The 22,651-nt window shown below is 43.4% G+C and overlaps 1 protein-coding gene across 8 annotated transcripts in view; it reads right to left on the bottom strand.

Annotated features, from left to right (window-relative positions):
- PPP2R2C (protein phosphatase 2 regulatory subunit Bgamma) overlaps window positions 1-22,651 on the bottom strand; it is a 183,521-nt gene that overhangs the window by 100,869 nt on the left and 60,001 nt on the right. For 4 of the 8 annotated variants that reach the window (XM_068277157.1, XM_068277147.1, XM_068277197.1 and 1 more), the window contains exons 2-3: window positions 16,728-16,850; window positions 5,583-5,664 (exon numbers count right to left, since the gene is read on the bottom strand). The exons of 2 other annotated variants lie outside the window; for them this stretch is intronic. In XM_068277157.1, coding sequence (XP_068133258.1) covers window positions 5,583-5,655 — 73 coding nt within the window. In that variant the 5' untranslated portion in view covers window positions 5,656-5,664; window positions 16,728-16,850. Of the gene's footprint in view, window positions 1-5,582; window positions 5,665-16,727; window positions 16,851-17,977; window positions 17,997-22,651 lie in introns of those variants that run through there. 2 more of the 8 variants (XM_068277173.1, XM_068277180.1) reach the window with 2 other exon arrangements.

The raw sequence follows: 22,651 nt of genomic DNA, 5'->3' as shown, positions 1-22,651 counted from the left end.
TACACTGACTTTCACTTTAAGCCACGTGCCAGTCACACACATTATGAGATACATTAATGCAGGTTCCACATAATAGGATATTATTTTACATTTTATACATTTGTCTCACATGCACAATAGTGGCTACACAATCCCACAAAAGTAGTTGTCAAAGTGAACCTGAGGCAGTGGAAAAAAAAAATGAGATACTTACCTAAAAAAGGAGAATCCTCTGGATCCTCAGAGGCTTCCCACATCCTCCACCAGACACCCCCCCCCCCCCCCCGCACTGCCCGGGTCTGTCTAGAAGTTTGTGTATGCACTCCTCTTCATCCACGAGTGCAGCCATGCAGCAAACAGGCTAGTACAACCGTTCCCTCATAGTAGCACGCCCCCGAGAGGCTCCATCGTACTGCGCAGGCAACGCGCCATCATGCATGAAGAGGAATTGTAAGGATTGGCCAGCACACTAGACTCTTTTCCAAGCTATATATTCCATTGCAACTGACATACAATTGACAATTGTTTTGGAGTGATTCAAAGTACCCATTTGTCAAGTCAAGTCATCAGTGTCATGAAGAGGAGTACGGGCACAATAACATATCCAAGAAGCTCCTCGGATATGCTCCAGGGGACAGGGCCAGATTTATCAAAGCATTACTGACAGTTTTTTCTTCTAAAACTGTTCTAACCAGCAGAAGAACAGTTCTGCATGATAATAAGAACCTTCCCAAAGCCTATGTAATAGCGGCAGTTTAGCGTGGATTTCTAGAGCTACACTACAGTTAAGAAAAGTGCAAATCCATTCTTTAACTGCTGCAGATTAAGAAGTGCTCATTAGCAGTTCTACAGTGCAGGCTAGATGTGATTTGTGAAGGGCTCCTCCCCTCTCACTCAGAGCTTGCTGACAGCAGGTGTGTTGGTTACCTCAGCAACAGCAATTCCCCTCACACACTGCACTGTCTGAGAGACCTTCCTAGCTCCTTTTATTCCTTACAGTTTAAGAAGGAATCTGCACTATCTAGTGATTTCTTAGGATGTCTGAGACAGTTCTGCACGGATTTCTAAAAACCTCCTAATATTTTGTCTCAGACACTCTTGATAAATCTGGCCCACTTGTGTGGCAATGTTGGGGGCCAGGATGACGCGAGAAGCCTCTGGATGATCCACAGGCTTCCCTCTTCTTAGGTAATTATCGTTATTTTTTCCTTAGGTTGGCCTCAGGTACACTTTAACATCAGCAATGTTGGTTGAAGAGAACTGGAAGATAGTAGTAAAATACACAGTCTAAAGGCTTATAAGAAAGTATAAATATGGTTAACAGATACGCCTAGAGTGGATATATGTAAGTTAGATGAGGCAGGGAACACACTTGTCTTTCAGTTTTCTGCGCGCGTTTTCCTGCATACTTTTTCTGCACACCAAGTGTGTTTCTATTCAAGAAAACACGCGCGTTTTTTCACAGCAGCTGATGTAGTTGAGAGAGAAAACTGACAAAATATGCAGAATCTGGATGCAGAATGTCAGTTTTTTTTCTGCGCGTGAACAACATATTAAGTGTGTACTAGCCCATTGATTAACATGAGTTCTCAGTTTTTCTGTGCAGAAAACGCGCACGAAAACAGACAAGTGTGTTCCCTGCCTGAGGAGTTACTATAAGTCCAGAAACAATGTAAATAACACTGATCATAATTAACATATCCGATAGGAGAACAATAAATGTCCAGGCATCAATGCGATTGTTGTTAATTATGTCTAGTGGATCAATAATGGCTCAGTTGTTAACAATCTCTATGAGTGTGGGTAACAAGTCACTAATCAGGGGGTCATGCATTAAACTGAACATTACCGCCATCTACTGGTTCTACACTGACCTAAAAAATGATTCTCCACGTGGCCCACGAAATAAACACCTAACTGCTTTCTAAAGAAAGGTTATGCCCTTCAGATGAATTACTCATCCACTACACCTTCATAAAACCATATGCAGAGTCCACTTTCTCCACCATTGTTATAGTTCTGCTTTCCACCATAGCTAAAAGAGAAGCGGCTAATCTCTCTTTGGCGTGGCAGCGTCTGTCTAGTATTATTCCTATCTACTATGTAGACATTTTCAATAACTTTTGGGTTGGATTTTGTATGTAGGAGATGATATATCAGGCCTAGGAAACACGGGCAGATAGTCACATTTGACAAAAATCAGAAGTAAATTCTGCTGCTGCCTGTTTGGAAACAACCAATAAATTAGATTTTCATCATTTGTTTAAAGCGAACTTGAATTCAGAACTTCCTCTCTGCTCTAAAAAATAAACAACATAATAACATTTTAAGAAAAACATTTATTTGTTACAGCGGATACAAATCCTGTAATAAATCTACAGTGTGTCCACTTCCTGCTTTCATGGAGGTAGACATTGGGTTACCATCCTGTGCTTACCAATTAGCCGTTCTGCTGAGGCAGCCAGCTGACACAGCTGAGAGATCAAATTACAGTTGTGATTAGACACAGATGAGTGGAAATTAGACAGGCTAAACTCTCTAAATACATACAGGGTGCATTTTTCTATGTTTTGATTATGTCCTGTGCAAGAGGTGAGGTCCACTTTAACCATCTATTGTACACTTTGCGTGCATTAGCAAATAATCAACTTTCGTAAAATGACAGAAACCTGAAGAAACTTGCTATCAGGTGAAAGATTGGGCAGAAGAGCCACCATAGATGTGTGCTTTGGTACGAAAGATTGACATCATATCTGCCTGTGCGCCCTCTGCCCAATCTGCCCTAACTACCCCCTCTTTTAAAGTGGCTTAAAATTCAAAATTGCATTTCTGCTTTGCAACCTTAAAGAGAATCTGTATAAAAAAAATATATGCCCCTGGGGGGTACTTACCTCGTCGTCCTCCATCCCACGGTGGTCTCGCTGCGGGTCCGGGAACGGCGAGCATGTTAATATTTACCTTTCTGGCTCCAGCGCAGGCACAGTTGCCGCTCTGGTCTCAGAAATAGACGGAAGTAGCCGATCCGAGTCGGTCCGCTCTACTGCGCAAGCATAAGACGCCTGCACCTGCGCAGTAGAGCGGACCCGACTGGAATTGGCTATTTCCGTCTATTTCTGTGCTGAGAGCCGCATCAGCGCCACCCGCTGGAGCCAGGGAAGTTAAATATGTCAGGCTTGTGGAGCCAGGATTGCGGGAGACTTCAGGGGAGCCAGCGCTGGATTGCCTGCAGGGATGGGGGAAGCCTCATTGGGACCCTGAGGCCTCCCCCTCCCGAGGTAAGTACCCCCCAGGGGACTTTTTTTTGATACAGAGTCTCTTTAAAGTAAACCTGTGAGTTAATTTTAAATAAAAATTAGATACTTACCTTAGGAGGGGGGAAGCCTCTAGAACCTAATGAGGCTTCCCTGTCGTCCTCAGCAGAAGGGATCCAGTGGCAGCCCCCCCCCCCCCCCCTCGAAGACAAAGACAACAACAAGTGGCTGGTGCGAGCAGGGGCACTAGCGGCCTACCACTTGGGCTGCAGGGGAAATAGCCGAGCCCAATCCGGTAAAGCGTGCAATGCAGGCAGGAGGCCCAAGGGGAAAGCTGCGATATGCCTGTGCGCATCGCCAACAAGTGGACTTTCAAGGGTTCCAGCACTGGATCCTATCTGCTGAGAAGGACAGAGCAAGCCTTTTTAGGACCCATAGGCTTCCCCCTCCCAAGGTAAGTACCCCACAGGGAAAAAAAAGACCAGTATAAAGTTATCTAAAGACAAAGTATCACTTTACAGAAGCAAAATGATAACATTGCAAGTTGCAGGACAAATTATCAGATTATTTTGTGATTAAGTAATTGCTGAGCAAATGAAATCTAGAAAGTTCTCTGCTTCCCCCTTGGATACAGAGGAAACATCTTAGCTTTATTTACTCTTTAAAGAGACTCTGAAGTGAGTCTAAATTCCCCTTTTTAACTTGTAGTTATGTTCATCACTATAACCCCTGCTAAACCGCCGCTATCCCGCGGCAAAACGAGGGGTTTATACCCCCCAAAATCCCCTCTCCAGTGTCCGGGGAGAGTTTCCTGCTTGAGGCAGAGCTAATGGCTGTAGTTCTGCCTCTCAGCGCATCAATCCCAGCTGATCGCCGCCTCTCCTTGCCCCTCTCAATCTGCCTTCACAGAGAGGGGTGGGGAGAGGCGGAGAACCGCCGGCAGTATGACGAGGCAGAGCTGCGGCTCATAGCTCTGCCTCCATGAGCAGCAAAATCCACGACCAAGAAAGTCGTGGATTTTGCAGGGGGGATTTGGGGAGTATTAACCCCCCATTTTGCTGCGGGATAGCGGCGGTTTAGCAGGGGTTATAGTGATGAACATAACTACAAGCTAAAAAGGAGAATTTAGACTCACTTCAGTGTTTCTTAAAAGGACACTAGAAGTGAGAGCGATATGGAGACTGCTATATTTATTTTCTTTTAAGCAATTACTTTTAGCCATAGACCCTTTAGACAGTAAACCTTTAGATTCCTGTTTGAAGATGTCAAAGAGCAACTAGTGAAATCATCTAAGCAATGTGTATTTAATGTTTATAGAGAGTTATCTATATACAGGCTATTAAATAAAATGTTAAAGAGAATCTGTACTCTAAAATTCTTACAATAAAAAGCATACCATTCTATTCATTATGTTCTCCTGGGCCCCTCTGTGCTGTTTCTGCCACTCCCTGCTGCAATCCTGGCTTGTAATTGCCAGTTCTAGGCAGTGTTTACCAACAAAAGTCATGGCTTCTAACCAGAGTGTGATAGGCTGAGAGGAGCTCAGTCTGTGACTCACACAGAGCCTGCAGGGGGCCTGGAGAGGGTGTGTATAGCTTTTATCCTATCACAAGCAGAACAGCACATTCCAGCCTGAGCCCGACAAAGCCGTCAGAGGAAAGAAGATTAGATTATATAACAGAGATAATACAGCCACTGTGCAACTAGGAAAGGCTGCAGTAATCCAGACCACATTAGAACAGGTATAGGAACTTATAGGATACAATAAATAAGGCTGAACATTTTGTTACAGAGTCTCTTTAAGAAAGACTATTCAGAGGGACTAGGAGGGGACATGTAGATCTAAGGGATGTCTGGGATGTCTCTTACTATAGTAAAGCAGTCACAGCACATAAGTGGCAGAAATAAATGGCAGAACATCACAGTAACAGAACAGAGACCTTCCCCGCAACTGTTCTACTGTTTACCATACACCTTTGTGAATTGAAACCATGTTTTTCTGTAAATGACTGAACTTCTACCATACCTGTGAAAATCTTTATGAATTAGAAAACAAAAGTGTAAAATACTGAATGCGGTATATTAAACAACCTGATTTTTTTTTTTATCCCACAGCTCTTAATGAACTGAAGCCAATCTGATAATTTTGTTCACAACAACAGCAATTCCATCAATTAGTTTCTGAATGAGTTAGAAGTGTGATTATTAACCCGTCCAGTAACTTTAAAACAGTCATACGTTTTTCCTATCGGTTTAATGTTTTAGACCAGAGATGAAATTGGAGATTCATACTACTTTAAAATATTATACTTTATATTGGATAACTAGATGGAAATGTTCATCTCATCTCACCTGGTTTTTCTCCATAACTTGACAGGTTATTTTGTATTGCTTTGTCATTAGTTTGGCCAAGATGAGGAAGCATATTCAGGTACTGTAAAAATGGAATGTAAAAACCAATAATGCATATATCTTGTTTGCTTAGGATATAAGAACTATATAAAAAATCAATAGACCACATTGTGCTTTGAGATGTAGTTTAGGTCAGGGTAATGTTTTTCACCCACCTCTATCATCAACATCAGGTCTCAATAAAAGGAAAACAATATAAAACATTGTGCTCTGCAAAGTAGTTCTGATACACAATTGTAGTAATTCTAATGGCAGACCTACAATGTGAGTACTCCAATATATAAGAAAGTGTTATTTGAATTTTCCTTAGTCCCTTTTGCCTGGTCAGCTGATGTAAGAGAAGAAAGGAGGGCTCTCATAGAGTCAAATACCCTTAGTTAAATGCAGGGCATTGGAGTCGGTACAAAAATCATCCAACTCCTTAGTTTATGAAACCACCGAGTCCGACTCCAGGTACCCAAAATTGCTCCGACTCCTCGACTCCGATTCCTTAGTCTAATTTTTACAAAGGCTATGGATTTGGTTCATAAATCACCTGACTCTGACTCCTCAGTTTATTGAAACCATCGACTCCAACTCCATGTACTCAAAATTGCTCAGACTCCTCGACTTTGACTCCACAGCCCTGGTTAAATGTCAAACCTGCTAAGATTGCACTTATAAAAGGTACTGTATTTTTGGACTATAAGAAGCAAATCTCACCCAAAAGTCAGGAGGGGGGGGAGGGGGGAGGGGGAGGGAGTCAGTGCATCTTGTAGTCCAAATAATACATATTTGGTATGTATACCATTTCCCTGTGTCGTCTGTCCCCGTGTCCTCCGGCCCCATGTCTCCTCCAGTGCCCCCCTTCCTCTCCCCCTCTTGTTCTCAGTCCCCGTTTCCTCTGGTGTCTTGCATACATATGTGCAGCCACGCAGCTCTGGTCAAAAGGAAGTAGCCGAGCAGCTTTGGGGAGCAACCTACCAATCCGGGGGGGGGGGGGGGGGGGGGAGAGGGGGATGCTGTCTCAGACCTGCCAGTCTCGGCCTCCCACTTTTCCCTTTCTAAATTGGAGACTGTGGTCTAAAGTGTGGGACCAAGGCTCCATCATTGGGGCCAATTACTGCACTCCCTCAGTAGCAGAGGTTTCAGTCCTATTGTTATGAGAAATACAATTATAATCCTAGCTGTACAGTGGAATTTGCAACGGGTGTTGATGTTGACCACAAACTGGGAATTGTAATAGTAGAGATCTCCCATCCTGAGCCCATCAGATATACAAGAACCCTTTTCATTAGGCTTATCTCCTTAGCATCTAACATAACATTAACATTACAGTGAGGTTGGTTACCCCTTTAAAGAGGAACCGTAACCAAGGATTGAACTTCATCCCAATCAGTAGCTGATACCCCCTTTCCCATGAGAAATCTTTGCCTTTCCTCGAACAGATCATCAGGGGGGTCTGTACGGCTGATATTGTGGTGAATTTCCTCCCACCGTGTGATGTCAGGACCTAGGGCCTGTGAGCCTTGTTGCATTGTGGGAAATAACAGCTGTTTCCAACTGCCAAGCAACCAGTATCTCCTTATGTGCATATGTGTCTATAAAATAATTAAAAAAAAACCTTTTGACCTATGTTAAGCTCAACACACACCATACAATCTTGGTTGTACAGATTTACCAAATCTATGTAGTATAAGGGGCAAAAGATTGAAAATACCTTGGATGATTGGTTGTAAAAGCTCTTATACTACATGAAAGTGGTAAGATTGAACAACCTAGATTGTATGGTGTGTGTTGAGCCTTAGGGGGTGTGGTTATAGATAATGGCAGTTGAGGCAGTCTTTTTTTCATGTCTGCCAGTAGTAAAGATGATCATGTGCAGGCTGATTGTGGATTAAACAATATGAAAAAAGTAACATGGTACATATCAATCATTTCTTGATCTCTATTCTATTTTTAACGTCTCACTTTGCAATGTATTGATTTTTTTCCCCTTTTTGCTAATGTTCCTCTTTAAAGAGACCCTTTAACAAAAAAAACGTCCCCTGGGAGGTACTCACCTTGGTAGGGGGAAGCCTCAGGGTCCCAATGAGGCTTTCCCCTCCGCTGTAGCTGCAGGCAGTCCAGCGCTGGCTCCCCCAAAGTGTCCCAGAATACTCCCTCGACAAAGCTGACAAGCGCTGATTTATTTACCTTCCCTGGCTCCAGCGGGGGCGCTGTTGCGGCTCTCTGCACGGAGATAGGCGAAAATAGCCGATCTCCGTCGGGTCCGCGCTACTGCGCAGGCGTCTTGCGTCTGCGCAGTAGAGCGGCCTGACAGCGATCGGCTATTTCCGCCTATCTCCGAGGCGGAGAACCGATACTGAGCCTGCGCTGGAGCCCGGGAGGTAAATATTTACATCCTGCCGCTCTGGGAGGATTTTCTCCGCCGCCGTGGGACCGAGGAGGACGGGGGAAGCCTCAATAGGATCCGGAGGCTTCCCCCACCCGAGGTGAGTACCCCCCAGGGGAGGTTTTTCTCATTACAGGTTTTCTTTAAACATCTGGGCCTATATGCAATTATCTTATTCTCTTGAGTCTTCTCCTAGGAGATAATTTTTCATCTGCTATTTAAAATAACTTTTCAGCACTTTGCAACTGAAAAAGTATCAAAATTTAGGTGAAACAGTACTATTGTAGTTATAGTGATTATTTTCTTGTTTGCTGGTGGTTTAAAGAGAACCCGAGGTGGGTTTAAAGAATGTTATCTGCATACAGAGGCTGGATCTGCCTATACAGCCCAGCCTCTGTTGCTATCCCAAACCCCAATAAAGTCCCCCTGCACTCTGCAATCCCTCATAAATCACAGTCGTGCTGTGAGGCTGTGTTTACATCTGTAGCGTCAGTCTCAGCTTCTCCCCCGCCTCCTGCATAGCTCCGGTCCCTGCCCCGTCCCTTCCCTCCAATCAGCAGGGAGGGAAGGGAGGCAGGCGGGGACAGGAGTTCTGCAGGAGGCGGGGAGAGCAGCAGACTGACACTATAGAGATAAACACAGCCAGCTTTGACAAGCTGTTTGTCAGCAGCGTGGCTGTGATTTATGAGGGATTGCACAGTGCAGGGGGACCTTAGGGGGGTTTGGGATAGCAACAGAGGCTGGGCTGTATAGGCAGATCATATTCTTCAAACCCACCTCGGGTTCTATTTAAAGGGCATTTTATTGACAATGTTGGGGCAAACTAAGGAAAAAAAGTTAATTGCAAATGTCTTCTTAAATAAATTGTATCTCCTCTGAACCAGGATTATGCACATGCTTTAAGTATTTCTCTGTGATGTCCCGTTCCTCAGATAACCTACTTCCTGTCTTTAGGAGTAGCTACGTTTTGCACTGTGCATTCACCACACCCCACTTCTGTGTAACTCTGTTATCAGAAATATGCTTAAAGGGAACCTAAAAGTGAACATAAAGAAAATAGTTTTACTTACCTGGGGCTTCTACCAGCCCCCTGCAGCTGTCCTGTGCCCGCGCCATCACTGAACAATCCTCGTGTCCCCCACAGTGACTAAGCTTCAATGTTGGCAACAGAGCCAGTCACCAGCCACTGTGTTCTCGATCCCGTCGCTGGGAGCATCTTGAGCATGCCCAGTACAAGATTTTCTGTTGTTGAACCTTTGGAGTTTGCCCTTGTCCAGTGTTATGTACATTCCCCACCTGGTGCAAGGGATGGTGGAGATAACCACACCCCATACATGGGGGAGAGCTCTTAGAGTCCATTGTAAGTCCCTACTAGGGCCTAACCCCATACTTGTGGCACTAGTGGGGACTTATGGCAGAATTGAATAATAATTACACCCCAGATGGCTGCCAATTACCAAGGGGGATGTTTTTACTCTCTACCTATTTATAAGGAAGTGTAAAATGTATATTTTATTTGAAATAAAACACAAATAATATATTTAATAATAATAATAATGAGGAAAAAAATGATGTTTTCTTCTGATTTTCATCCCCTTTTCTGCATTCTTATTTCTTCCCCTGTGTCATCCTCTGAATACTTCTCTCTTCCTCCATTCTTTTCATCTCTACACTTCTTTCTTCTTTCATCCTCAGTATCTTCTATCCCGCTGCCTTCTGCCTATTCAGCTGTCTTCGGCAGGCTTTCTTCTAAAATACTGACTGTAGAACGCCACATATCACTGTCAGTGACCATCTCTACCTGCAATTAAACTTTTTAACCAGTTCAGGACTGCGGTAAGTAGAATCTATGCTGCACCTGTGGCTCTCTAACTCTGATGGTGTGTAGATTCTATGGCTTTCGGCGGTCCCGAGATGATGGCTTCCCCTGGAGGAAGTGAACTCTGCTGTCATGTGACAGCTGAGCTTCCTCCTATCGGTCAGGAGCTGTTTCATTGGCTCCTGACCTCCTGCTAACTGTGAGCCAATCACAGTGATCAGGAAGTGAAAGCATGAAAAAAAGCCTCTGATCTTTTTAAGAAGATAATACTCTGTCGGCCGGCATTTGTATTTGGGGCCCCTGGTCCATGCTATAGACAAAATAAGAAATCCGCACAAAATTCAAGTTGAGCCCCCCTAGTGGCTATTGTAAATCAGACCTATGGTATCAGACATCTGCAACAATTTGAGGGCACAAATACAGCTACAGAACTGTTAAAAATTAGCACAATTCATTAAGTGATCTTACACTTAAAGGACCACTATTGTGTAAAATTGTAACATTTAGTATAGATGTGTACGCCTACCGTACTTATAAGAAGTACATTTCTCCCAGAATCAAATGAGCTATAAATTACTTTTTTCCTGTGCTTCCTGTCACTTACAGTGAGCAGTAAAAATCTGACAGGTTTTGGACTAGACCATCGCCTCATGGGGAATTCTCTGGGTTATCTTTATTTTCAAAATGACATACTGATCAGCAGTTGCTCAGTCCACCAGTTAAATAGTTGTGCAAGCAAGAAAGCAGCCTGGCTGACACATCTTTGTATAGATCCTTTCTGAGGATTCCATGCAATTCAATGAGCGTTTTCTTTTCTGGCATTTTGGGGGTGCTCTGCATTCATTCTGGGTTACCCAATGTTGCACATGATTTCCTACAATCACTCAGAATATTTCAAACTGCAGTGAAATATATTTATTTGGAAATGCATGCATCTTGTGGGTGAAAAAGCAAACTGCTATGCGACTTAAAATAAAAAAAACCCACAAACTCAAAATGCAAACGGCGTGCAATTCCTGAGCGCGCCACTAACTACAATAACCAGTGTAGCAGGAACATTTGCTGTATGTGTCAAAACGCTCCCAATCCTAACATGCGCTCCTGCCCAAAGAAGATACTGAGAATCCCCTGTGAGGAGATGCTCTGACCCTAAGACTCCCTGCACACTGCAAATCCGATTTGCGATTCCGATTTTCCATGAATGCTATCAACAGAAAAACGCAGCATGCAGTAACGATTAGAAATCGGAATCGCCCGTAAAAAACGATTAAAAATTGGAATCGCATGCAGGGTGCAGGGAGCCTAAACCTGTCAGATTTGTCAGACTTTTATTGACTACTGTAAGCAATAGCAGCAAAGAAGAAAAGTAATTTATAGTGTGTTTTATTCTGGGAGAAATGCCCTTCTTATTTGTGTACTCATGCATTTACAAATGTTCACAATAGTGAGCCTTTGAAGCAAACTTGAAGCAAAAAAAAACTTGATATAATGAATTGAATGTGTAGTGCGGATAATGAATAGAACATTAGTAGCAAAGGAAAGAATATTTTTATTTTCAGTTATGTAGCTTTTATTATAACACTGCATCATGCTGTCACAGTTGCAGTTTTAAAAGCACACTAGGGGCCATATCCTATTCAAGGTGATAAGTGGCTTGCAGATGCGAGCTACTTATCACCTTGCCATCGCGCGAGGATTACCGGCAAATCCTATTGCCCATATCCTTTGCGCGATGGCCGATCGTTAGGGAGCATTACTCAGGCGAAAGCCTGAGCGATGCTCCCTTTTACCAAGCGATGGGGAGTGAGGTTTACGCTGTGGTGCTGTCCATCAGCACAACGGCCTCACTCCCCACACATGCGCACTCGCCCGCCTAACATCCGCCGCCATCTTCCGCCGCAGCATCTGGGAGTCTCCTTTAATAAGGAGACCCCCAGAGCTCCCCGTCGGGTCGCCGCACAGTTTAGAAGCCCCCACGCAGCTCTGCACCGGCACCCCTATTGGCATACATACCGCCGCAGATCACCCGCCGCCTCTCGCCGCAAAATCCGTCGCGTAATTACAGTGTATCTAACACTGTAATTACTGTCCGCATAGAAGGAGCCTGGGCAAAGCATCTTTGAATCTGCAGCCTGGGCTCCCCATTGGTCCGCTGTCTGAGCCATTTTATTGGTTCATTTATTAAAGGAGACCCCCAGATACTGCGGCGACGACGACATGCGTTAGCTAGTTTAGACCTGCTTTTTGCAGGTCTAAGCTAACGCTCATGGAGACATGATAAGGGTAATTGGATTCGGTGTTAAGAACTCGCTGGGCGATTATATCGCCCAAGCGAGTTCTTTTCCGCCTGGGGGGGTCTAAAGTTTAATTAGATTAGGTGATGCCCCCATCGCCTAAGTTAAGAACTCGCCAGTGCTTAGCGCTGGCGAGTTCAGCAATAGAAAATGGCCCTTTGTCTTTTAAGCTATAAAACAAAGCAGAAATAATGACCCTTTGAACTTTCCTGCAGTAAAACCTTATCACAAACTGTCTCACACTGTTTCTCATGCTTCAGAAAACAAGACTGTATTCCACCCAGCAGGTTGAATAGCTCAGAGAAGCTCTTTTCCATAGATAACAAATGAAATTTCTTAATTCTTCCTGTACTGGAAAACAATATGATACTCTTTCCTTTGCTCCTAATGTTCTATTTCTTAGCTGTACTATACATACACTTCATTATCTCATATGTTTATTTTCACTTCATGTTTGCTTTAAGTAATAATGATCCTAAAATGTGTCAGTCCTGGCCTTTTCAACTGATAAATGGTAGATGAAGCACAGTAATGTTTAGCTTTTTGTAGAATGCGGTTCCTAAAATAATGTGATTTGACAAATCACAAGGCTGGAGTCACATAGCCACTGAAGGGTTTGGAGAGATTGAGTGCTAATGTCTTGGCAGTGTTCTTACCCTTCAGCAGGAACTGAGCAGTGAAAGGTTTGGCACAGATTATGTTATTTATGACTGGAGAAAGCCCAGAATGCCATGTTTCTGCAGGAAAGAGAATGTTAAGTACCAGCACTTGAAGGACCATTATAATTCTGCTTGCATTTCTTATCGAAGTATGAAAATAATGCACAGGTTGCACTCACTGAGGACAAAGTATTCTTAAAGTGGGAACTCATCCAAAGTAACAATAACCTTGCAGTATTTTCTTTACTGGAAATTTGAACAGTGAATAAATAAATAATAGCCTATTGATCAAAGTGGATCGACAAGTTGAGAGTAGTGAAATGTAACTCTACAAGCTGGCATTCTGTTTTGTGAAATGCATTCTCTCAATTCTCTGCGTTTAAAGCAAACCTGTGACTTTAAAAGGAGAGAAAGTCACATTCTTACCTCGGTTATTACGCTGGGATGGCGGTATTATGATGGAACCCCAAAATCAATTAACCCTTTGCACGCGCGTATGCAAATGCTTTCATGCAAATCAATAATCCTGGAACCCCTGCTATCCATACAGCTAAAAGCCAGCGGATTTGTTACAATGAGCATAGTCAAATACACGCCAGAATTCATGTGTCCTAACTCTGACCCTGTAACATGCATAGTGCAAACATCCAAGCATATAGGGATCATGGGTCCTAACTCTGGCCTTGTAACATGCATAGTACAAACATCCAAGCATTTAGGCATCATGTGTCCTAACTCTGGCCCTGTAACATGCATAGTACAAACATACAAGCATTTAGGGATCATGTGTCCTAACTCTGGCCCTGTAACATGCATAGTACAAACATACAAGCATTTAGGGATCATGTGTCCTAACTCTGGACCTATAACATGCATAGTACTAACATACAAGCATTTAGGGATCGTTCACACTAGGGGCGTTTTCAGGAGGGTCAGAGAGTGAATTAAAAAAACTCTAGATAATCGCTTAGAAAAGCGCTTTTCACAAAAAAAAGCAACACCCTCCCAAGTGGCGGGAATCGGAAAAAAAAAAAAAGACGAATGCGAACGCTGACGTGAGCGGAACGCAATGTGAACAAGGCCTTTAGTGCATCAAAACTATTTAGAGATTAGGAGCTCATATCCTGCCATCCTCTCTTAAGCTGGCCACTAACGGTCCAATTCCTAGCGAAAAATCGTTCGAGCGATCAGAAATTCTGATCGGATTGGTTGTAAATAATTTCCATTGGTGGACAGAATCGATTATGAACGAGTGAAAAAAAATGTCGCCCGAATGAATTTTCGTCGAACGAAAATTTGGATTTTCTTGGTGTAGTGAACGATTTTTCGTCCGATCAGAATTTCTGATCGCTCGAACGATTTTTCGCTAGAAATTGGACCGTTAGTGGCCAGCTTTAGGACAATCCCACAAGGGAGCTAACACAATACATCCATGTGCACCATGCACACACCAGCATAAGCTGTGTGCATACTGACAATAGTCATAGACAGGAGCCAACTTAGCTGTAGGGATAGCAGTGGTTCCTGGTTGATTGATTTGCATGAAAGCATTTGCATGTGAGTGTACAAAGGGTTAATTGTTTTTGCAGCTTTGTTGGCCACACCCCCCTTGACACCTCCCTTATTACTTATTTAAATATTGTAACCTGAGATGATGAGCCTGGATTCTGTGTTTTTTCCAATTATGACAGAACCCGGCGTGTAGAGAATCCAGGGCGCCAATGTTAATAGACTCATCGTGGGAATATCACAGACCATTGCTGTGCAATTATAACTCACATTTTATTTCACAGAACAATAGTGTAAACATTCCCCGAGCAGGGCCGGATTTGTACTTTTTACCGCCCTAGGCCACTGTTACCAGCCACCCCCTTCAGTATAGGTAACGGATGACCCCTTCCCTCTAGTATAGGTAGCTTGATGACCCCCCAATATAGGTAGCCAAATGACTTCTCCCACTTTCCCTCCAGTATAGGTAGCCTGAAGACCCCTCCCCCCTTTCCTCTAGTATGTAGCCAGATGACTCCTCCCCCCTTTCCCTCCAGTATAGGTAGCCAAATGACTCCCTTAATCCATCCTTTTCCACCCCACCCCCCACATCTTTCAGTATAGGTAGTTAGCTCGCCTTCACACCACAGCAGCGTTCAGTTATCACTCATTTCTCCGCTCTTCTCCAGTGCAGAAGCTTCCTCTTCCTTTCCGTCTCCAATGCTGCCCAAGTCCATAGCCGCCCCCCCCAATGCAAACGTGCACAGAAAGCAAGCTGGCTGCTGCACAGGCATCTAGCAGCAGAATGATGCGATCAGCATTTGCAAGCTTGCAAATGCTGCACCAGTTTAGCCTGCTGCTTTGGTGCCCTTCCTCCTGTGGTGCCCTAGGCCATGGCCTAGCAGGCCTTGGCCTAAATCCGGCCCTGTCCCTGAGTCTTATAATGCAGCCTAAATCTACATGAGGCATGTATGCTTCATGTGCAGCTGTTACTGCACTTCTGTATTACAATAATACTGGAACTATTGTGGTCAACATACCAACAGACAACAAGATTGCTTTGCAAGCTTTCAACTCTGTTTCTTCTTCAGACATGATATAGAACTGGATCTGACTCCGTTCTCTATCATGTCTTAAGAAGAAACTTAAAGTGTACCAGAGATCAAATCAAGTAAAAAATTGATACTTACGTTCCTCCAGCCCCATAAGCTCGTCTGAGTCCCTCGCCGTCCTCCCGCGGTCTGCCGTTCAGCCGCAATCAGCCACGGTAGCAGGCTCAGTCGCGACCAGTCTGGAGGAAGTGCCGGGTAAGTATCAATTCTTTACTTGTTTTGATCTCTGGTTCACTTTAAAGTTTCAAAAGCTTGAAAAGAAATCTTGTACAGTTATTAGTCATTAAAACCAATGGTTACCAGTTTAAAAATAAAAAAAGTCAGATACTCACCTAAGGAGAGGGAAGGCTCGGTCCTAATGAGCCTTCCCTCTCCTCTGCCGGTGCCCTCGGTGCTGCGCTGGCTCCCCCCGTGCGCGTCCAAAGCCGCAGGGACTTCGGAGGTCTTCGGGAGCACTTGGGCTTCCAAAGACGGGCCGCTCCATAATACGCACGCGCGATTGCGTCATAGAGGACGCTCGTGCATGCGTACTATGGAGCGGCCCATCCTCGGGAGCCCGAGTGCTCCCGAAGGCTTCCGAAACCTCCCTTCGGTGGCGGAAGTGGCAGTATTTGACCGAACTGGTCGAATACTGCTGCTCGGGATCCTGTGCGGGACCGGGCACCGTGAGAGGAGAGGGAAGGCTCATTAGGACCGAGCCTTCCCTCTCCTTAGGTGAGTATCTGACTTTTTTATTTTATTTTTAAACTGGTACACATTCACTTTAAAGGTATCACCTAAATAACTTTTGTTGTTATGTCTTCGGATTCTCTCCATGACCAATACCGGACCACACGCAACTGAAAGACCTTACTGTGCTGCACATTTTATCTTGCTTTAGAAAGAACAAATGAAAAAAAAAGTAATAAAAACTGCAGTAAACACTATGAGCTTATATCCACCGTTATAATAGCACAGTGGCTTATTCAGCCTGCCATAGTATATGCACCACAAACTTATCTGTTCTTCTCACAGTGGCAGTCTCTTGTCTGCCATCCCTGGGCCCAGGGGTCTAAAACTGAACTTGTGTGTCAGAGTTATCCATATATTAAATAAGTATAAAAACAACATCTATACTATCCCTGAGATCCATAGAACTCCACAGACTAGTAATGGCATGCACAGTTAGTAATGTCATGGATACAGAATTGAAAAGCATTCTGGGAAAAGCATGTTAATGTGGTTGAAACTGAAGGACTGGAAAAAAGTATGGCTTGGTTTCCCATACATCAAATAAAAAACGATGAATGAATACAAAATGGCCTCCCCCACGCCCTCTGAGGTGGACAATGCGACTCACCACAGCTCATATTTCAGCTCTTGGGAAGCGCAATGGGAAGCTGGGAGCCGGTCTCTCAGGAAAGTCCACAGTGTAGGAAGAACATGCCCTTTCCACAGTCTGGGGGTGTCTCTCTGTTCTCTCCTAAATTAGAAAGATGGAAAGTGTCTTACCATCTTTTTCTGAGATAGGAGATAGATCATGTGACTACAGCTCTATCGATCTGAATGACAGGCACATATTAAATTATCACTGGAAAGCAGAAGTGGAACCACACGGCCTAACATGCCCAACCAAAGCATGCTGGGACTTTCAAGCCCACTACAGTTGGGGATTTTTATTTGAATCTGCAATTTGGCAGCAAACAAATGCTAAAAAGCATTAGGAAGGGGAAGGGATGAAATCTACTCTCTTTTATTGAGTTAATATGGTTTCAGTGTATTTTCAAAAGGTTAACATCTGCCAAAATGCCTTTATGTCCCGCTTAACATCCCATTAAGCTCCACCACAATACATGCTTGTTATGATGTATGCTTTAAGAATTTAAAGGACCATTATTGTGAATTTAATGGGATAGACAGTAAATAAAGTCCTAACAAAAATCAGCAGCATTTTAGAGTATTTTTCCCAATAAGAAAACTGCATTACTAGAAAGTTTTCTTACTTATGATGTACACGTGACCAGCGCTGCATAATATGTGGGCGCTTTATAAATACAATAAATAAATAAATATGCGCATAATTCAGGAACAGTCCATTAGAAGGAATAGGGGCGAACAGCAACTACAGGAAGAATAGAATTGTTGGATCTTATTAAATAGATATTTCAGCATGTCCGATCAATTGGGCAGAAATTGATCGCATCATCAATTGAGCATGCTCTTGGCGGCACCCATTTTCATCCAATTTGATAATAACCTCAATAATAATTATCGAATCTGAATGGTCGATCGGCTTCCAAGTCGAGAGATGTATGGCCATCTATCTGTCTTCTGTTTACCTATGACTAAATATGGCATGTCCTGACCTGGCGCTGCCCTCACAGAAAAGCAGTGAAGAGACAGGAATTCAGCTCTGTGACTGAAAGGCTGCTCTGACAGAAGAAAAGGGCAGCCATGTATATTGAAATACTGATTTTCTTATAATGTCATAATAAAAATAACCTTACATTTATGACAGTGGTTCTTAGGTGGGAGTTAGTTTGGTTAAACTTCCTATGTTGTTCAGAAACAAAGAATACTTGCTGATCCTGGTAAACCTAACTTTCTCACCATCTAACTTGCTAGGATCTCCATAGTAGCATGCAAACAGTATGGGCAAAATGAATATCTAAACTTCATCATCATTACGGAACACTGTTAAGGGGGCACTATGGCGAAAATTTTTAACATTTAAAATATGTGCAAACATATACAAATAAGAAGTACATTTTTTCCAGAGTAAAAGGAGTCATAAATTACTTTTCTCCTATGTTGCTGTCACTTACAGTAGGTATTAGAAATCCGACAGAAGTGACAGGTTTTGGACTAGTCCATCTCTTCATAGGGGATTCTCAGCAAGGCTTTTATTTTTTTAAAGATATTCCCTAAAAAAGGATTTAAACAATGATGCTGGCAAGCTTCCCTGCTCCCTACACAGTTTTTTTGGAAGTTGGACAGAGCAACTGCAATTCACTAACTGCTTTTAAAAATAAATAAATCCCTGAGAATCCCCTATACAGAAATGGACTAGTCCAAAACCTGTCACTTCTGTCAGATTTTTACTACCTACTGTAAGTGACAGCAACATAGGGGAAAAGTAATTTATAACTCAGTTTACTATGGAAATAAACTGCAGATCCACGATAGACTCTGTCAAAGTCGTAAAATTTGCGGATGACACCACCATTGTCGGCCTCGTCACCAAGGACAACATCCAGGATTACCAGCAGCAGGTGGAAAGACTATGCCACTGGTGCAAGGAGAACAGCCTGGTGCTCAACACGGCCAAAACCGTCGAGCTTATAATTGACTTTAGGAAGTCGGCTCCTACCCCACCGCCCATCTACATCGATGGCACTGAGGTGGCCATAGTGCCCTGCGCCCGCCTGCTGGGCACCTACATCTCCAGCGATCTGAGTTGGAGAGTCAACATCACGTCAACCCAACGGAAAGCCCAGCAGAGACTCTTCTTCCTACGCCAACTGCGGAAATTCGGCATGGCGCAGGAGATTCTAAAATGCTTTTACACTGCCACCATTGAATCTATCCTCTGCTCCGCCATCTTGGTCTGGTATGCGGGAGCCACCGTCAGTGACAGGCACAAACTACAGAGGATCATTAGGTCGGCGGAGAGGATCATTGGGAGACCTCTGACCCCACTTGACCACCTGTATACAACGAGACTGCAAGCCAGGGCACTGAGGATTGCAGGTGACCTCTCTCACCCAGGCCACTGTTTTTTCACCCCACTTCCACTGGGTCGGAGACTCCGGGCCATCCCCACCAAGACCACCAGACACAAGAACTCTTTCTTCCCGATGGCCGTTAGCCTCCTGAACTCCCTGAACATTCTACCACCCTCCATCAGCGCCCTGCCACCTGCATAAGAGCGGTAGACTTCAGCAGTGTTTTTTTGTTTTTGAAAGAGGAATACTGAGCTATATGTTCTAATGTTGATTGTATATTGTGTATGTCTATATTGTGTATAAGGTACTACTGTCATTCTAACGTTTTTCCTGCCTTTCCTTCTATGTACCGCTCCTTGTGCCAAACCCAATTCCGGGCTTGACCCAGTCATGCTTGGCGAAATAAAATGATTCTGATTCTGATTCTGATAAACGTACTTCTTATGTATCTCTGTTTGCATATATTTTTAACTAGCTGGTCGCCCGGCGTTGCCCGGGTATGTAATTGGCTAGTGTTAGCTCTGTCCACTTTTTCTAATCCTAACACACAATTACCTAGTTTGTGAGCTTTGCGGTCTTTGGCATCAATAATTGGCTGTGGCTCCACTACTTTGAAAATCAATAGGTGAATTTTGATTAGCTTTTGTAGGCTCCACCTACTTTTCTGAATATTAATCCCAGTCACCCACTGTGCAAAGTTTAAGAACCCTGCCATTGACAGACAGTGTAAGAATGGCTGCAGTTTACATTCTGGCAGTTAAATTTTTATTTTTCTCCACCCACCGATGTCCTGATGTTTCCCGGGTATGTATTTGGCTGCTGTTGGCTGTGGCCACTTTTTCTAACCCTAACACACAATAGTCAATAGTCAATGACCAAGTTTGTGAGATTTGTGGTCTTTGGCATGAATAATTTTCATTGAAATGAAACACATCTGATTCGCTGTTTGTAGCCCCACCCCTTTTCTAAATATTTAACCCCAGTCACCCAATGATCAACTGTACCAGGTTTGAGGCTTGTGCCATTAACAGTGCAAAAATGGCAGCAATTAAATATTTGCCTTGAAAATCAATAGGTGAATTGTGATTGGTTTTTGTAGGCTCCACCCACTTTTCTGAATATTAATCCCAGTCACTCAGTGACCAACTGTGCAAAGTTTTAGAACCCCACAATTAATAGTGTAAGAATGGCTGCAGTTTACATTTTCCCAGTGAAATTTGTGTTTGTCTCCGCCCACTGAAGACTCGGCATTGCCCAGGTATGTATTTGGCTGGTGCTAGCTCCGCCCACTTTTTCTAACCCAAGCACAAAATTACTTAATGACCAAGTTTGTGGGCTTTGAGGTCTTTGGCATCAATAATTTGCATTGAAATAAAATAAATCTGATTGGCTGTGGCTCCACCCCTTTTCTGAATTTGAACACCAACCACCCAATGGCCAACTGTACCAGGTACAGGTGATTAACAGTGCAAGAGGCTTGTGCCATTAACAGTGCAAGAATGGCATCAATTAAATATTCCCCTTAAAGATTAATAGGTGGATTTTAATTGGCTTTTGTAGGCTCCACCCACTTTTCTGAATATTAATCTCAGTCACCCAGTGACCAACTGTGCAAAGTTTGAGAACCCTACCATTAATAGTGTAAGAATTGCTGCAGTTTACATTTTCTCAGTGAAATTTGTATTTGTCTCCGCCTACTGATGACCCAGCATTGCCCGATTATGTATTTGGCTGGTGTTGGCTGCGCCCACTTTTCCTAACCCTAACACACAATTACTCAATTACTCAATGACCAAGTTTGTGAGCTTTGCGGTCTTTGGCATCAATAACCTGCATTAAAATATAGGGCAGCACGGTGGCGTAGTGGTTAGCTCTCTCGCCTTGCAGCGCTGGGTCCCTGGTTCGAATCCCAGCCAGGACACTATCTGCAAAGAGTTTGTATGTTCTCTCCGTGTCTGCGTGGGTTTCCTCCGGGCACTCCGGTTTCCTCCCACATTCCAAAAACCTACGGATAAGTTAATTGGCTCCCCCTAAAATTGGCCCTAGACTACAGTACATACACTACATAATATAGACATATGGCAATGGTAGTGATTAGATTGTGAGCTCCTTTGAGGGACAGTTAGCAACAAGAAAATATATATATACACTGTACAGCGCTGCGTAATATGTCGGCGCTATATAAATGCTAAATAATAATAATAATAATAAAATGAAACAAATCAGATTGGCTGTTTGGGGCTCCACCCCCTTATATAAATTTAAACCCCAGTCACGCAATGATCAATTGTACCAGGTTTGAGGCTTGTGCCATTAACAGCGCAAGAATGGCAGCAATTAAATATTCCCCTGAAAAATCAATAGGTAATTTTTGATTGTTTTTTGTAGGCTCCACCCACTTTTCTGAATATTAACCCCAGTCACCCAGTAACCAACTGTGCAAAGTTTGAGAACCCTACCATTAACAGTGTAAGAATGGCTGCTGTTTACATTTTCCCAGTAAAATTTGTATTTGTCTCCGCCCACTTATGACCCGGCGTTGCCCGCTTATGTATTTGGCTGGTGTTGGCTGTGCCCACTTTCCTAACCCTAACACACAATTAATCAATTACTCAATTACCAAGTTTGTGAGCTTTGCGGTGTTTGGCAACAATAATTTGCATTGGAATGAAACAAATCTGATTGGCTATTTGTGGCTCCACCCCCTTTCTGAAATTGAACCCCAGTCACCCAATGATCAACTATACCAGGTTTGAGGCTTGTGCCATTAACAGTGCAAGAATGGCAGAAATGTAAATATTCCCCTTGAAAATCATTAGGTGAATTTTGATTGTCTTTTATAGGCTCCAACCACTTTTCTGAATAATAACCCTAGTCACCCAACAACCAACTGTGCAAAGTTTGAGAACCCTACCATTAACAGTGTAAGAAAAACAAAAGTTTGCTTTCTTAAAACAGAAAGAATTTGCGATAATTCAGGTTGGAGTGAGCTTGAGATGTCTCCCAGTGCATCACTGCTGAAAATATGCAAATTAACCATTGTTACCCTTAAAAGCTAAACACACCTCCAGAACCGCTGGAATGCAATGATGTGTCAGCTTGTTAAATTGTACAGAGCCATAATAATCCAACACGCATACAGACTGTTTTGGATTGTTTGATCCTCATCAGTGCATGGCATGGATTAATTTGGCTCTATGCAGTAGGGCTTGTAACACCGAGAGGGACATGCTACCCAGCAAGCTCATGGTGACCCAGAACTCATTGGAGTGTGTAAGGGACTACAATGGTCCTAAAAGCCCCCTTACTAAGATGTTAGGAAAAACAAACGTTTGCTTTCTTAAAACAGAAAGAATTTGCGATAATTCAGGTTGGAGTGAGCTTGAGATGTCTCCCAGTGCATCACTGCTGAATATATGCAAATTAACCATTCTACCCTTAGAAGCTAAACACACCTCCAGTGTAACAGTGTATGGCTGCAGTTTACATTTTCCAGTGAAATTTGTATTTGTCTCTTTTTGGTTATGGGAATAAAAAGTATCCTATACTTTATTCCAGG

The sequence above is a fragment of the Hyperolius riggenbachi genome, chromosome 1 (genome assembly GCF_040937935.1).
Source record: "Hyperolius riggenbachi isolate aHypRig1 chromosome 1, aHypRig1.pri, whole genome shotgun sequence".
Lineage (NCBI taxonomy): Eukaryota > Metazoa > Chordata > Amphibia > Anura > Hyperoliidae > Hyperolius > Hyperolius riggenbachi.
Note: the sequence above shows the minus strand (reverse complement) of the source record. Positions and strands in the feature narration are given on the sequence as shown.